Genomic DNA, 16569 nt, shown 5'->3' on the forward strand with positions numbered 1-16569 from the left:
TAGACTCCAGTGAGTAAGATTTAATAAGGAATTGAAAGATTTCCTGAAAATCAGACACAGCTATGGAAGAGAATCTGTACAACATAGAATATCCTGGCTCCAAAACAGGAATAACTTATTGCATTGGTTTATCATTGGAAGTACCCTTCCTCCCTCCCCATCCACCCCAACACTGCAGCATTGCATCTGCATGCCACAGTAGCTACTAAACAGCGCACATATGTAATTTTAGAATGGTGCAGAGCTTAAAATACTCTTGTACTTGGGCTGGATTGAAGTCAAAGCTAATGATTCTGATCATCAGAACAATGTTGAACAGAAACTTCAACTGATCAGTTTCAGTGGTAAGGACTGGAATTCAGTAAGATATGCCATTTCTTAGCCCTGTTAAATTCAAAATTCTCATTAAAGTTAATTTCCACAAAGCATAAATAAATATTTAAAACTCAAATGAGGTTTTCCATCACTCTAATGTCTAGTTTGCTGGCAACAACTAACATTCTTACAGGCACTGCAAATAATTTAATATGCCCATATGAGGAGACCATCTCTGCTTCCAGTCAAGTAAATTGAAAGGTGGGCAAAAATAATAATAAAAATAATAATAAAGAAAGAAAAATATGCTTGGAGTTTGGAACATGAAGAACTTTATAGTCCCTTCCAATCAAAATTAGTCTGTGATTCTATGTTAGTTAATCAGACTCAGTGAGATTTAGGGAGATAACTAGAGTGACTTTTAAACTTTTTCTGTAAAGACTCAGTTCCCTATACATATATATAGTGAGAACAATAGAACATACACTTTGTTTCCTCAGCTGACATTATGCTGTATCATGGGAGTGAATAGAAACCAGCTGTTAAAGAGCTTATAAACTGACCAGTCTTCACTTACATTTATGAATGTCTTACAAACTACCACAATGTATTCTTAAGAAAACCTTTTCCCAGTTAAAAATCTATTTTCTTACTATAGGCATTTTTCAGATTTTCTTTCCTACAGCAAGATGATAATAATGGAAAACCATTCATGTGAATACTAAGTTCTTCATTCAGGCCATCCAACAGTTCCTAATGACCCACATATACCTTTATTCCTTCATGCTGACAGAACAGTTGCAGCGCGCTTCCATTGTTTTCAGGGAAGGTGGTTATATGAAGATTAAATGCTGGTGACCTTCGTTCTCTCTCCTGAGGAAAGATTTTGTTTAAAAACAAGATGTGCAATTAACATGTATTTCCCATCTTTAAAACAAACAAACAAACAAAAAGACTTGTACACTAAAAAGACAGATTACTATCCATATTCAAAATATGTGGAATTTTTTCCTGCTTGCACTGTACTTGAAAGACTTTGGGCTTAGCTAAGCACATAAATTAATTTTGAGTTCCAGTTGATTCTATATTCACAAAGAGTTTGCAAACTAAATAGCTACAGTCCAGTAGAAGAAACTCTTTTATGTTGCCAAATAATTGACGGTGACAAACTCTGTCACCAAATATTTACATATTTCATCTATAAAACTGAAGCTCTGTATCTACTCTATTCTACAGTTAACCTCTGGGATAGAACATGTGAAATCCTGTCTTATTCACTGCACAATCCAGAATGCTGGAACATGCCTCCATGATAAAAGTAAAAAGTCATAAATTCTCATCCAGTCCATCTACTTAATTTTCATGTGTTTCTTCAAAATACCAAACTATTATTTCTTCAGAAGATAAAAAGAGAATAAAACAATGAATAAGACCTTATTTAAGTGAAATTTCAAGATATTTTTGGGAATGACAGGAATAAGACTATGCAAACCAATGCGCTGGGATGTACATTGAGCAAGCTCACTATGGGCATGGGAACACAAATGAGAAAAACCAGATTTTCTCTCAAAACAAAAAGAAGCATTGCCAAAAGTACCTTTGGTTTCAGTTTTAATGAAAGGGAGCTGCTGCAAATTTAGTGAGTTCTGTCCAAGCATTACCTGATTTCTAAACCAAATTCAATTAGATTTAGATTTAGATTAATTTAGATTAAGCAAATAATAATAATAAATAAAAATAAATAAAAGTAGTCACTTGCTATTACTCTAAACTCACCTGGATTTGCTTGTTTTAAATTATGTAGAAATGGTTCTGTTTTCTGTTTTACATTAACACAATTTTAATCTGACACATTTTAGGTGTTCTGAAAAAAATGTTCTGGTTATGAGAAGTGTCCATGACTTTACTAAATCATTTACTAAATGATTGTCAATCATGTTTGTGTCTAAATTCTTGCCCACAAAGGAAAAACAAAAAACATCTTTTACTGCAATCACACAAAAATACTCCCCTTGTTATCCTATGAAATAAGACCTTAAATTTTGGCAGATAATGAAACTAAACACATTAAACAGAACTATTTTTCATGTGATTTTTCTATGTGGAAGATACTTTCCTCAAGGATGTTTTGAAGCACTTTTTTTTTTTTTTTCCTATGAAAGACATTTTTTCAGACTGCTGTACTTTTAAGAACACTTACATTTAAATAAGCAGATTCTAGGGTAACTGGCAATTCAGTGCTAAATTGTTCAGCATTTTAATCTACAGTTGCTTAATAAAATATAAAAGATATCATAAAATACTTTTATTTTCCAGAACATCTATGAAAATTCTAATAATGTAAATTCTTAATTTTAAATATAGTGTATTATGAGATCAAGAATGATGTAGTTGACAAAATAAATGATTAAAAAAAGATTAAGAAATATCAAAGATAAAAGAAAAAGAAGAATGTCCACACAACGGGATGACATGACGTTTTCATCTTTATCAGAAAAGTTACACATGCCAAGATTTTCGGTGAAACGTGCTGCGTGATGAAAATTATGGAGGAGTGACACTGAGAGTCTTCCTGGAGAGATAATTCAAGACGGTGTTAAGAAGGCTGATGATCCCTGAGATTGAACTACGTGTTATCAGACTGTGTGACCATGTGACTGCATTTCACATGAGCTGTTTACTCTTTCTAAATTTTAGACGGGCCTCATTTACAAGGCAACGAAAACAATTGCTTTTGGATGTGATCAGCGGCTACATGTTCAAATTGTTATTCACAAAAATAATTTCACAGTTATTTCACAGAATTCATTAAAGAAGTTTGCTATGGGCAACTTCCCACTTCCACAAATTGTACTTGTGCTTCACCACTAACACTGACTTTCTTAGAGGTTTATTAGACTTCCTATGAGTGGTGAAAATTATTTTCATCCCATGACCATTTTATACTATCAGAAAATATATTTCAGGTAAGAAAAATATTTCAAAGCTACTATCATTTTGTTCTTTTGATACTATTTTACTTCATACTACTGCTGTCAATCTTAAATCAGTGTGATTAAAAGCAATTATATATTGATGTGATGGATGTGTCAGATCTTTAGATTTCATTGCATGCAAGATGTGAGAAGGTGTGTTAATTGAAGCAATGCCAACTGAGGCTGTAGTATACATACCAAGTGATTTGACATGCAGGAAGGGAGTAGTTATGGAAATGAAACAAATAAAAAAGGCAAAATAGTGCAAAACAATATATTTTATTAGATGTAAAACAATCTATATTCAATATATATTAGCTATATTACATCTTCATAAACATTAGTGAGTACTCTCTCCAAAACATATTAAGGCAGTGGTATCAATCTCATTATCCCAAGATACAACATTTAAAAAATATATACCTAAGTGATTTCCCTTAAACATGCACCAGACATCAGTAATCTTTACAGGAATTTCAGCTTGGGTTCAAACATAATTTCTGCTCCATTTGAGAGTTTGCAACAGAGAGAATCTCTTACTTCAAGCTCTAGCACTCTGAATTCTAACAGCTCATTCTGGTCTTTTGCATCTTGCATCTCATTCTTCAGCTGATTCTCTTCTTGTTCCATTCTGTAAATCTGTGAGAAAAACACAACATCTAATATCCTGTAAATAACTGAAAAAGAATTATATGGAGTTATGGATCAGGGTTTAAGGCAAAACTGTTACTTCAGTTTCTCATTAGATGTTGGACATTGCCTTGGACATAAAGAAGAAATATCACATCTGGAAATATCTGTGAGAACTGGCAGAAGAAGTCCGTGATCTCTTAGAATGGTATTCTGGAAGCCAGTATGAAATGTTGTATGAATATTACATCTAAACAAGTGAAGAAATACGAGCTTTCTTTTAAAATCACGTGAATAAAACTGATTAACTTTGGACAGACTGTTCTAACTGTCTTTGTGAAAACAACATCTTAATGTGGTTTTTTTGTTTCTATCTTTTTTTTAAATGATTATTAAATTTCCAGATTTCTGCTTTGCGACACTAGCAACGATAAAATAGGAATTCAAAATTGACTCTTCATTATGTCAAATATAACATTTGATCTACTTAATTGGGTAATCTTTTTAGTTACATAAAACTGAACAGAAGAGGAGCACCTGAATGTGATATAGCAGATTGTGATGCTGCAGATACTTAGCCATGTAAGCATCTGGACATATCAAGTCCAGCTGTAGTTGCTCTCATTCATGCACTTCATATTGTTCCTATTGTATTAATATTGTTCTACATTTACTAAGAACAAAAATAATTGTTACATTCTAACTACCAGCTAATATTTCCATCTACATTTGGAAAGACAATGAGGATGTTTAGCTTTGAATATTTCAGACAGTAAAAGGCATAGTAGCCTACAACAAATTTCAGAATTCTAGTTTGAATGGTCCTGGCAATAGGAATCTTTGTGTAACTGTTTAGTAAAATTCAAGCATTTCATATTGCCATGGTTACATTTTGACAGAAACTGGAAGGATCAGACACAGTGGGTTCTACTCTGGGCTACATGTACACATACAACATGTACCACAGTAAAGAGCAGTTTCCATTCCCAAAGAATTCGTAAGTATAATAGCAGTTTAATTGAAGAAAATCAGAATTTCTCTTTCTTGAGAGAATTAAATAATGCAATTTTTTATGTTGACATCCCCATACTATGTACATTCATTTCCTTTTGCCATTCATTTGATGATAAAACACAGAAATTGTAAAATAAATAAATAAATAAATAGTCAGATGCTGAACGTATACCTTCTCTAGTAACTCCTGATTTGTTCTGATTAGCAACTGCTTCTCTTCTACCCATTTTGAATCCTATGAATAAAAAGAATAGAATTTAAAAGGTTATAAATATTTTGTTGAACAAGACAAATAACTACAATCAGAAAATTCCAGACCAATGCACACTCATGTAAGGAAATGATCACTCATCAAAGAATAAAGTAATTGTAAGTATTTCAAAGATAAATAAAAATGAGATCTATAGAAACAATAAAAGTTCATTTTTGTTTTTCTGAAGCTTAGTCTCCCATTTCCTAATTTGTTCCATCCCACTATTTACTTTAAAAGGTTTACATACAGAAACTGTGGGCAAACACATATATATGATATCCTGTCATTTAAAAAACATTTATTTACTCAACTTAGCTTAACTGAAAACTATTTATTTTCCACTACAAGAAGCTTGGAACTTTCTTGCAAAATCATCTGTTTTTGAGTTTTTTAGTATAAATCCAAATGGAGAAAGAGGGAAAAAAAAAATTATTACACAAAATAAATGAAATAAGAAGTTTCAGAGATATACAGGCAACTGCCCTCTGCTAGAGGCGTGAGAATCAGGTTAGCACACAGTGTTTATGAAGGCCAATTTAAGACAATGGAGGAAGGGTGATGAAATAAGATATTCTCCAATTGAAAACTGTGTTTCTATTTGATCATTTGCTCCAAAGCTGATCTTTGTTTTTATGTTTTTCTTTTCCTTAAAGAGACCTCATCAAATATCCCAGGTTATGAAAACAAAATTGGATATTCAGACTTCATGGATTTTGACATCCAAATTCATTCTACTCACTCTATAGAAAAAAGTATTTGCACAACCTAGCTCATTGTGCTTTATGATATTATTTTCTAGGTATAAAAAGACAACTTGTTTAAAATCCAAATGTTTTCCCAAAGTATTATGGCTGATACTTTCTGTCAGCAAGGTTTTTGCACATTGATTCTGCAGCAGAAAATAATGAAATCACGCTATCCAGGCCCTATAAATAGCATTGAAAGGTCAACTAAAAGAAAAAATTAAGACTATATTTAACCCACTTTCTTTTTTTAAGTTTAAAGCTGGTTTTTTTTTCTACTGACTGTGAACAATAGTTTCATACTCTACTGGCTTTATTCCTTTTCCCCTTTGCAAAAAAGTATGGGCCAGCACATTTTAACTTCCATGCAAAGAAGAATTTCTTTCATTATGGAGTTAAAGGCGACATACCAAGAAAACTGAGCTAAGATTGGCACTGAAAAATGTATTTGTCAAGAATTTTTGAAATAAAAGTAAAGAAAAAAAAAAAAGTCAAGATTCAAATTATTTTTAAAATAGAAGATTTCATAATTTTTTATTATTAATTTTTTTTAATCTGATATCAAGAGAGCTCTTAAAGTCTTTTCAGCTTTTGTTTCCTACAGTTGTAATATCAGACTAAAATATCCTGGGAAAACTCACTAGGGCCTTTTAATTCATTGCTTCTCTTATGAAAATATGTTATGGGCTGGCTCTCCAAACAAACATTTCACAAGTATTATCAAATAGTCAGCATTATTACAACCTCCTAGATGACAAAGTAATTTAAAAAAAAATGACATAGGGCACAAAGAAGTCAGTTTATTATCACAATCATTTATTTTGTTGAACATAAGGACTAACAGATTAGGAAAACTAAGTAGGTTCTTCAGATCTCAGGAAGACACTGTGACAACTTCTGTGAAAATCTATTGCTCAGTGTACAAATTAACCCAATAGGGATACTATTGTATTGCTCCTTATCACATCCCTTTCACTTTCTCAGGATTACTATGAGAAAAAAACGTTGTAAGTATTGTTGAGTCCCATAACATAATAAACTACCTAAGTTCTAATTTCCAGATATATATTTTTCATTTTGCCATTCCAGAAACAAAAGTCACAGAAGTAATTTCTTGCATGTATATCGATTTTCACTTGTATTTACACACATACTGCTTACATTTCACACTGAAATAGTCAATTATTTTGTTATTATTTTCAATTACACAGCAATTTCCCTTCATGACCATCATCATCAACACATGAAAATGTCAGCACCTCATGAGGTTTTCAGTTCCAATTATTCTTCCAAAACCTCAGCAAGTCATCATTTTTAGATTGATAACATATTCTTTACTTTAGTAATATTTTACTTGCATAAAATTTACTAAGCAAATTGCAGTTGGTGTGGAAGTGAGCATAAACAATTTTTATCAGATTTTATCCTCAATTTAAATATAGTTCCCAAGCATTCAAATTTATACAGAAACTAACAGAAAGTTTTCTTACATCAAAATTTGAACTATATAGAAACTTTAAAAAATTTCAATATCATTAAGCTGACCTAATTTGTAGGTTGATTTTATTTGGTGCCTTAGGATTATTAGTCTTCAAATTGTGTATCTACAGAAAAATACACCGAATTTTGTTGCCATATGCTACCTGCAATATTAAATTGTTATTTTAAACACTAAAGAAATGATAAAATAACATTCAATTTTCTCAGTGTGTTCCAGCACTTATGCAACCAAATATCTTTTAAATCCACCATTCACTGTCTTATCAATCTTACTGAATATACTAGATATTATTAAATGTGCATCAATAGCCAGATCTTTGCAGTTATTTACAAGGTATACAGAATCCTAATTTTACTCTGTGTGATGTTATGGCAATTTGAAAGCAGTTTTGTCCCCCAGGAACTGAAGCTCCAAAGAGTTTACACAGTAAGTGGCTTCCAGATACACCCAGCAGCTTATTGTTCCAGATTATAGGGAAGTTGGATTTTTTTTTTCTTCAAGTTTTCCTGTGTTACACACCAAAATATTCTAAGATGATACAGAATGCTCATCTTGTTGGAATTTATAGCAAAGACAAACAGAAAAGAGAGAAAACTGCACTGAATGACGGTAGGAGCAGAATTTAGAATGCGCATATATGTGGATATTTCTGTATTACACTGAGTGCATTCTGTGTTAGAAAAGGAATCTTTGGTGGTTAGCATACAAAACACTTTCCTTTAAATAATCCACTGTCAGAGTTGTAATTAAACTGCATCAGACACACTAACACACCAGCAAGCAATGAAGATGGCAAGGGCACCACTGCATACAAGAGAGAAAATGATGTTGTAGAGGACATTAAGAGAGGCTTTTACCTGGCCTTTCTCAATTAGAGCTTTCTCCAGGTCCTCAATTTTTGCCTGACATCGAAGAAGGTCAGCTTGCAGTTGTTCACGAGTCTGAAGAAAAAAGAAAATTGTATTATTAAGTATATACATACACAGACACACATCTAAATAGACATGTATATTTAATCACATGCAGAATCAAATGGACTGTCTTTTGGATCATCTAATCAGCGTTTAATGCTTCTCATTAAAATAAATGCTTTTGAGTTTATGTTAAAAAAATATTTAAAGCCATCTGTTCAAGTTTTCATTCCTTGACTATGTCATCTCCAGTCTATACATATCCTGTGATCAAGCTCTTCTCAGAAAAAAAAATCATGTTAGGAATTGAAAGAGTTCTTCATTGGAAGCTATTCATGAAAAAAAGTGAAAAACAGTGGGGAAAAAAGTGCAAGACAGAATTGTAGTGAGGACTTAATAAGTTCCTAACAATTAAACAGTTTCAAGAGCTATATAAAAATAAAGCATATTGACCCAAAATAATGCATTTATCTCTTTAATGGCATATACCACTGCATTTTCGTCTTTCTATTCACTTCCTAAACCATCTACCCACAGTGTTCAGAGATGTCCTAAAAGGGACTGAATCACACAAGTAAATAAACAAAAGATGTAGAAAAGATCTCTGGAAATTCTTAGTAACCAAGGATCCTTGAGCTACTACAATTATTCTTCCTATCCAACTTCAGCTACTTTTTCACTTAAGCAGTTCATAAATTCCCATAAGGATTTCCTTCTGCATCTTCAAGTCCTTGTTGTTTACCTTAAGCCTCATGCAAAAGCAGCAGGAAACATTCATCACACCAGAAGAGTGGGCCCTGCAAAATTAACCATGCAAAAAGCTACCTTCTGAAACACCCTAAAAAATGTCATTAACAAGAAGGAACAATGTCGTGGTTTTGCTCATTTTGCAAAAGATAATCTTAAAAAGCTATAGCAAAAATATTCATATCACTTTCCTTCCCATGAAAGTAGAGGAAATATGCAATGGTCTCTCAGAATTTTCAAGTATATCAGTGCCTCTGAAATCATAATTTAACAGTAGCTGCAATAATGCTACTATATCCTGCTACTCAATTTTTTTTCAGCTTTTTCAAATATTTCAGAGATAAAAGAAATTGCAATTAAAACAATTACCCTTGCTTCTCTTTCTGCATCCAGGGTTCCACCAACTTGTTCTTGAAGCAATGCGTATGCTCTTTGCAAAGCTTGATATTCTCTTGTTAGCTGGCAGAATCTTAGTTCAGCTTCTTCTTTCGGCGTGGTCTTAGTGAAGAGGAAAAAGAGGTGTTTTTGTGTACATAACCAGAAACACATATAATATTTTTGTATATAGACACTCACAACAAGCAATACAACTCTTCAGAGTCTCAAACTTCAAGAAAGCTTTAAGAAAAATGACATGAGTAGAAATGAAAGGAAAGATGGTTTAAAAACACAGAGCTCAGCAGCTACGTTTACCTTACAATTGCAGGACAGTGTCAACTGCCATATAAAGCAATAATTAATACATCGAAATGGCAAGAAACTGACTGAGAAACCATGAGGGGAAATGGTTGAGTTCATCACTTTTCTTCATCAACTCCAGCGCCACAAGGTATAAATCCTACTTGTCATGCAGTCCAGCACTGCATTACTCTTTGTCTCTACCACAGCAGCGTAAAGCATTTTACCAACACAAGCACACTACCATGGTAGTTACACCTCAAAAACATTAAGATGCTATTTTATTACTTTTTTTACAATTAATATTAATGTCTTAAATTGCTTAGAATTTTAAACAACTGATATAAAAAATTTCAAGATTTTTTCTATAATGCTGAGGGCAAGAAAAGTCACTTAATTAATTTTTGCTCCTGGAAGTCAGGCTACAAGGAAAAGAGATTAAAATATTATTAGATATTAAAACTAGAAAAAAGGGGAACAAGCTACAAGTGAATAAAGTGAGTCATAAGTTAGCAAACAGGATAGAAAGATGAAAGAGAGTATTTAATTCACTCTTTGTCCTCAGCCTTGCAATCTTCTGAAGTAGGCCAACTGCAGCATTGTCAGAGCTCAGACAAAACATGATAGTGGATATTTACTCGCTATAATCACTTAAGCCTTAATGAACTGCAAAAGCTTCTCTCAGTATCTTGAAAGCAGGAAAAAAACAAAAAAAAACAACAACAAAAAAAAACCATGGTTGTATCAAAACCGTCTAACAAATTATAAAGTCAAAAGGCAAACTAAAGTCTAGTAACTATTGGCTTTTGGCAAAGCAATATGCTTTGTTTCTCAGCTCAGTATCGACTAAATCTATCAGGTAGAATCTTATTTTATTACAGTGACTGTGGGGTTTAAAATTGAAATGAAACGAAAAAATTCTCTGCCAAATCTTTTACATACAAATCTTTCTGTTCTTGTGGCACAATAGTTCATAAATGGTTGCTCTTATACTCTGTGCCAATTTCAGTAGAAGTTAAGAACAAATCATCTGCTACTTACATCTTCCAAATCTTCCTCTGGTGTTGCTGGTGTCCTGTCTGTTTTATCTGTGTTATATGAAGTTACAGAAGATGTTTCTGAATCTAAGGATTCTTCATCAAATCCAAAAAATGTCTCCACAACATGCCTCTGAAAAGTTAGTTTTCCTCAGTTATTAGCAAAACAATTAGAAAACCCCAATGACCCAATAAACATCAGTCAAGGTATTCTCTGACCACCCAGGAGGAAAACCAGCCCCTGAATCAACTCTCGTTCTATTGAATTAGTTACCTTTCCATCATCATTTGCTTAGGTAGAACTCCAAATAGTAATGGGAAACTGTTGGTAAAGTAATGCTTTAGTACAAACATTAATACTATTTACTGAAGTCATAAAGATCTGATTCACAAGATCCTCTGTGAATCTGTGGATAGATATCTAGTATCTATCTGTGAATAGATACTGTGACTGCAGTATCTATTCAGATGTAACGTAGAAGTAAGCTAGAAGGGATACGTTGGTGCCTGTATTTACACACACACTGCACTTATGGCCGGAAGCTCTGGTCTTCCACAGTCCACCTCACCAGGTTACCATGGCCTACCAGGTCTAATTTCTATCATTTGTTAGCTGAAGAGCTCCGTAATTGTTTCACATACAGCCGATCCCACTCACACTACTGAAGTCAGTCTCAAAGCCATGTCCTAAGCAGTTGCTTTCCTTGAGATGAGACTACCATATAATAATTAAAAATATAATTCAAACTGACTTATAAACTAACTGATTTTACCAAAAGACCCAGAAGGGATACTTTGCACTCAATAAAGAAGTCACATCTTCTCCAAATCGGTATATCCATTCACAGATATACAGATAAACCTGATGCTATACAGGTGTCCAAAAGCTTTAGAACATTCTTTAGAAACCAATCTTATTTTTGTAAGCTACTAATTCACTAGCATTACTGTTGGGTATATTCACAGGAAAAGGAGTGCAGATGTTGTATTAAAACCCTATGAAGGCCCATTATTGCTCTCTCTGTCCTATAGAAATCACTGCAGTCCTAGTGCTACGACCCTAGCAAAACTGCCAGAGGTACCTGTGACAATGCCATCTAGGCAGATTTCACATGCAGTTTAAGAGTTGAAGCACAATGACTCTTGAAAAGAATATGTGCCCATGTACAATACTCACTGGGTTTTGGTAAATACATGGTTTCCATTGAAGATTTATTCAAGCTTTCCTTAAGAGGCAGAAAAGTTCTCAACAAATGATGATTTTATATTGATTTGTATATTCAATTGTTACTTCTAAATCATAACTGAGAAAAGTCAAATCTATTGCTGAAGAATTCTTATTTGAATTCTAATTTTCTCTGACTTCTATCACATATTTGAGAGAAAGTATCTTGAACGTGAATTTATATCAATTCCCTCACATAACTTTGAGGTAAAAATATGCATTAGGCCTTCGTAACTCAAATATTAAGGCTCCCATTGAAGCACAGTTCTAGTAAACATAAAAGTTTAGAATGTCACAGAGCAAGACATAGAACTTATAATATGTATATTACAAGATAGTCTCACATTTTTAATGGTAATCTGATTTCTGGGTTCCGAAAGCAGTTTTACTTCATGATCGAATAACCAATTTTTTAATAAATTAATCTAACATGATGAAAATTACCCAGGAAGAATTTCCCTGCAAGGCAATCAGAGGAACTAATCAGTAACTTCTTACCTTCGTGCTTATATGTCATTTCTTGGCAGCCAGAAAAATACAGGCACACCAAAGCACAGAGGCAGATAAAAAAAGAAAAATATAAAACAAGAAATATGAACTCCATCACACCTCTGTGCAAGCCTTTCCCTATTGCAAGTACAGTTTGTTTTTTATAGTTTAAGTAAAAAAGCAAGTCTGTAGAGACTTGCAGTTTCCAAAGAAACCGAGCAATAATGCTTTCTTTTTCAACAGCATAACATCATCAATAATGAAATCATAGAATTCCATTCTATGGGTGCAAAACAAACAAACAAAAATCAACACTTTCCAGATTTCCTTGATTATATCAATTCGAGAACAGGGCTGTGGGAGGCAAGGAAAACATAGATAGGAAACAAACCTCAAACAAAACAAACAAAAAAAACACCAAAACACCGCACTAGAAAAAAACTGCACCTTGAAAAGTGAAGGAAAAGAAGATTCACACCTGGTATGATTTTCTCCTAACAAATGACACATTAACTAAAAAAAGAAATAAACCTCTATTTTCTTAGTCTTCTTCACTTCAGAGAAAAATACCCTCCAGTACTTGAATATATGCAATCATTTTATTACTCACTCCTCTAAACACCTTGAGATGAACAGAGGCTGTAAAGTCCCATCCCACTGAGCTCCTCCTTTCCTCAGGGACACCTGAGCTGGTTGCCAAGGTTCTCCTATGGACGCCTATGTCCCTTGGTAATTGCAAGAGATCTCAGTTAAAGCTATACTAACAGCAGTAATCTAGTGTACTTATGGTTCCCCAGAAATAACATTTATTTTACACCTAATTGTAAAATAAAATATTTAAATCCTCAGTACTTTCAAAAGCTTTGCAGCTGAACAAACATTATTTAGACACAATAGGTCTACAAAGGCTATTGGATTAGCTTTGGCAGGTCATTCACACAAATCTTAGAGACCAACAAAGGTATGACATGGATTTTGTTCTACCTAACAGGAATAGCTGCTAGGAAAATACTTGTAATAGAAATGTCCATGTACTGGACATTATCTGACCAGAGTATCATGGAAATTAAGGAAGCTAGATTTTAAGAGTACCCTTTCAGGAAAAACTGCAGCAGTGCAAGAATTAAAGAGAACCATGGAGTGGCTTGGGTTGGAAGGAAGCTTAAAGGCTATTCAGTTTCAATCCCCTGCCATGTTCAGTGTTGCCAACCACTAGACTGGGTTTCAAGAAGTCTCATCCAACCTGTCTTTAATCACCTCAAAGGGTGGGGTATCCACAGATTCTCTGGGCAGCTTGTGCCAGTGCCTTCATAATACCCCACCTGTACACTTAGTTCCTAGTTATTAGAAGAAAAAATGAACCTTCTAAACATTCTGATGTAAGTTTATTTGGCTGGCGTCATGAATCTTAATTGTCATCAGTTATTTCCTTTTCCACATTATCAAGGATAGCCACAGCTCTGGAAACAGATCCAACTCCAATAGCCACACCTGGTGATTCACTGGTGGTAATGATAACTTTACATTTAACAAATCTCAGAAAAGCAAAGCCAAAGATATACATCAATTATTTCTCCTTCTGAGTGGTTGGAAGAACAGATACAGACATAACTTCTTCTACTGTTATATATAGGTTATCATCTGTAGGATGTAAAAATCTCACACAGATCATAAAATGAAGTAAACTTGAACTGTTCGTATTCCTACAGAAAGTAACTCATCCTAGACTACATTTATAGTCCTTTGAGAGAAGTAGATATTTTCAAGACAAACTCACATAGCCTGTTTAGGTACCTGCATCCAGAGGAGAACAATCAAAACATTACTGCTCCGTAAGGTACTCTCAAAGTGAGATTTCTGTATCTCATCACTGTTAGTGTCTTCTAACATAGCATTTGATTTGATGAATTTTACAATTTTCAACTCAATTTCTGACACAGGATGTAAAAATTGAGATGGTATAATCCCCACTGGACGTCTGGATGAGTAGTCTGTTCTACATAGATTTAGTAAGTAAAAAAAGACCAGGAAATTTACATAGCCTTGAGGATTTTGATTTATCTTTCTTAATTTAGCACCTAACTAGACTCTCAAGCCATTTTGATTCTCCCTTCATAAAATGTGATCTGCGAGGAAAAAAGGAGAAACTCCTGACCTAAGATAACTTCTTGAAATTCCTGCTAAACTAAAAATCTATTCAGGTACAACTAAGACAAAGAACATTCTGCAGGAGAACTCTGAGAAGATTTTAAATGATAAAGATTTCCAATATATTTGCCTATGTAGATTCAAGCTATACTGCCCCTTTTTAATAATAATGTAACAAAATTTCTTTGGCTTATAACAATGATTAACAAAAACAAGAGCTGGAATGTTAAAATGCATCTACGAGAATATGGCTATTTGGTAATAGCCTCAATGAGCAAAGGGAATGAAGACAGTTGGACTTTAGGGTGTTTGGGATCATAGAGAAGAAGGGCTGGTTTTTTTGTTGGTGGTGGATTTTATAGGTTTTGGAGATTTATTTTTACTTCTATTAAAATCTCAACTGCAGCTGTAACAATATATTTCTATGGAGAATCAAAGAGTGAGGAATAACAATTTGATTGTAAATTCTAAAGCAAAAGAGCAAACAGTTACATGATTTAATGCTAAGATGTAATGACTGATTAGCTGTGCCTGGCTTATTTTAACGTCCTTCAAAACTGTGCTTTGTAGTTCTGTCTTCAAATAAAAGCAGTCATCAATACCAAAATCACACATAGTATTCAACAGCACCTAATTAATTTATACACGTGAAAGAATTCAGTTCCACACTTTGATTCATCCATGCTTCTGTATCAGGTGCCATTCTGTCACACTGCCCCTCTTCTGCCATCTGTCACACGGCAACAAAATGTAATGGAATACTGGTGGGAAAATCCACCCTTTACTGCCATACCACCATCTGCCTCTGACACTTTGTGCCAACATAATAAGATGGGAGGTATTACTTTTGGAGCAACCTATTGTATATATAAAGTCCTCTCTTAAAACTGCTCACAACAGACAAACTTCTGGGTACAGTACAACAAGCAAAAATAGTTCAAATTACTACAAAATCATTTGGCCTCAATCAGTGTTACATCATGTAAAAGTAGAAGATACGCAAGATTTATCAACTTGCCTGAATTTTATTTTCTTCATGTGACAAAGTCACATCACTATTAGAAGTCTCATTTGAAGAAACAGAATGCAGAGCTATAAAAATGCACCACCTGGAGGTCATCAGAAGTACACAGTTCTGAACTCTAACAACTAATGTAATACCCATTTAGAAAAGCATGCACTGTATGCTTTCATATACCTGATAACAACCTCTCCACTCTTCCATTTTCTCCTATCCCATTCTCCTCCCCTCACATGCTCCAGGCTGTTAATGTTCAGCTTTGCAAAAATAAAACAGTATTCAGCAAAACCAATTACTTTAAACACATTACTGCACTGAAGGCAGTCTGAAACAAAACATTCAATATCTGAATCCTATTTTTTTCCCTCTGCACCCTCAAGCAAAGTAGTTACTGGAGAAAAATAGTTATACATTTTGTTCTATTTTTATCTACAGAAATATCATTTCACCCATAGTATGAGCTAAAGTTTTCAGTCGAGATTAAGCAGTAACTTTCTGCAAATACTTTAAAGGGGTGTATTTTCTGTAAATTACACTTCAAATCATTATATCATGTAGACCTTGAGCAACTTGAATATTTAGGCCACATTGGCTAAAAATGTGATTTTTTATGCATTGTAAACAAGTTTAAACACAGTGCAAACCTTAGAGCTCCTACGCTATCCTTAGAAAAAGTTAATAAACAATTACAAGAGAAAACAGGAGAATTATATGAAATTTTACCATTAATTTAAGTAGAGTTCTAATTTCGGGTAGTATTTGAAACATCTGCTATTCACAGCTACCAGAATGTGTAGACAATGAAGGTTTGCTCACCTTTTGAGGCTTCAGAATTTTCTTCTTCTGCTTTTTGGATCGCAATAGTCGTTCCCTTTCCTAGAA

The 16569-nt window shown here is 33.7% G+C and overlaps 1 protein-coding gene across 14 annotated transcripts in view; it reads right to left on the bottom strand.

The window, feature by feature from the left end:
- The window catches only part of JAKMIP1 (janus kinase and microtubule interacting protein 1), a 126059-nt gene that overhangs the window by 26880 nt on the left and 82610 nt on the right, over window positions 1-16569 (bottom strand). For 13 of the 14 annotated variants that reach the window (XM_032444139.1, XM_032444135.1, XM_032444147.1 and 10 more), the window contains 7 exons: window positions 16504-16563; window positions 10809-10937; window positions 9459-9587; window positions 8289-8372; window positions 5107-5169; window positions 3831-3929; window positions 1087-1188 (listed from right to left, as the gene is read on the bottom strand). In XM_032444139.1, coding sequence (XP_032300030.1) covers window positions 1087-1188; window positions 3831-3929; window positions 5107-5169; window positions 8289-8372; window positions 9459-9587; window positions 10809-10937; window positions 16504-16563 — 666 coding nt within the window. Of the gene's footprint in view, window positions 1-1086; window positions 1189-3550; window positions 3930-5106; window positions 5170-8288; window positions 8373-9458; window positions 9588-10808; window positions 10938-16503; window positions 16564-16569 lie in introns of those variants that run through there. The other variant, XM_032444148.1, reaches the window with a different exon arrangement.

The sequence above is a fragment of the Coturnix japonica genome, chromosome 4, assembly GCF_001577835.2.
Source record: "Coturnix japonica isolate 7356 chromosome 4, Coturnix japonica 2.1, whole genome shotgun sequence".
NCBI lineage: Eukaryota > Metazoa > Chordata > Aves > Galliformes > Phasianidae > Coturnix > Coturnix japonica.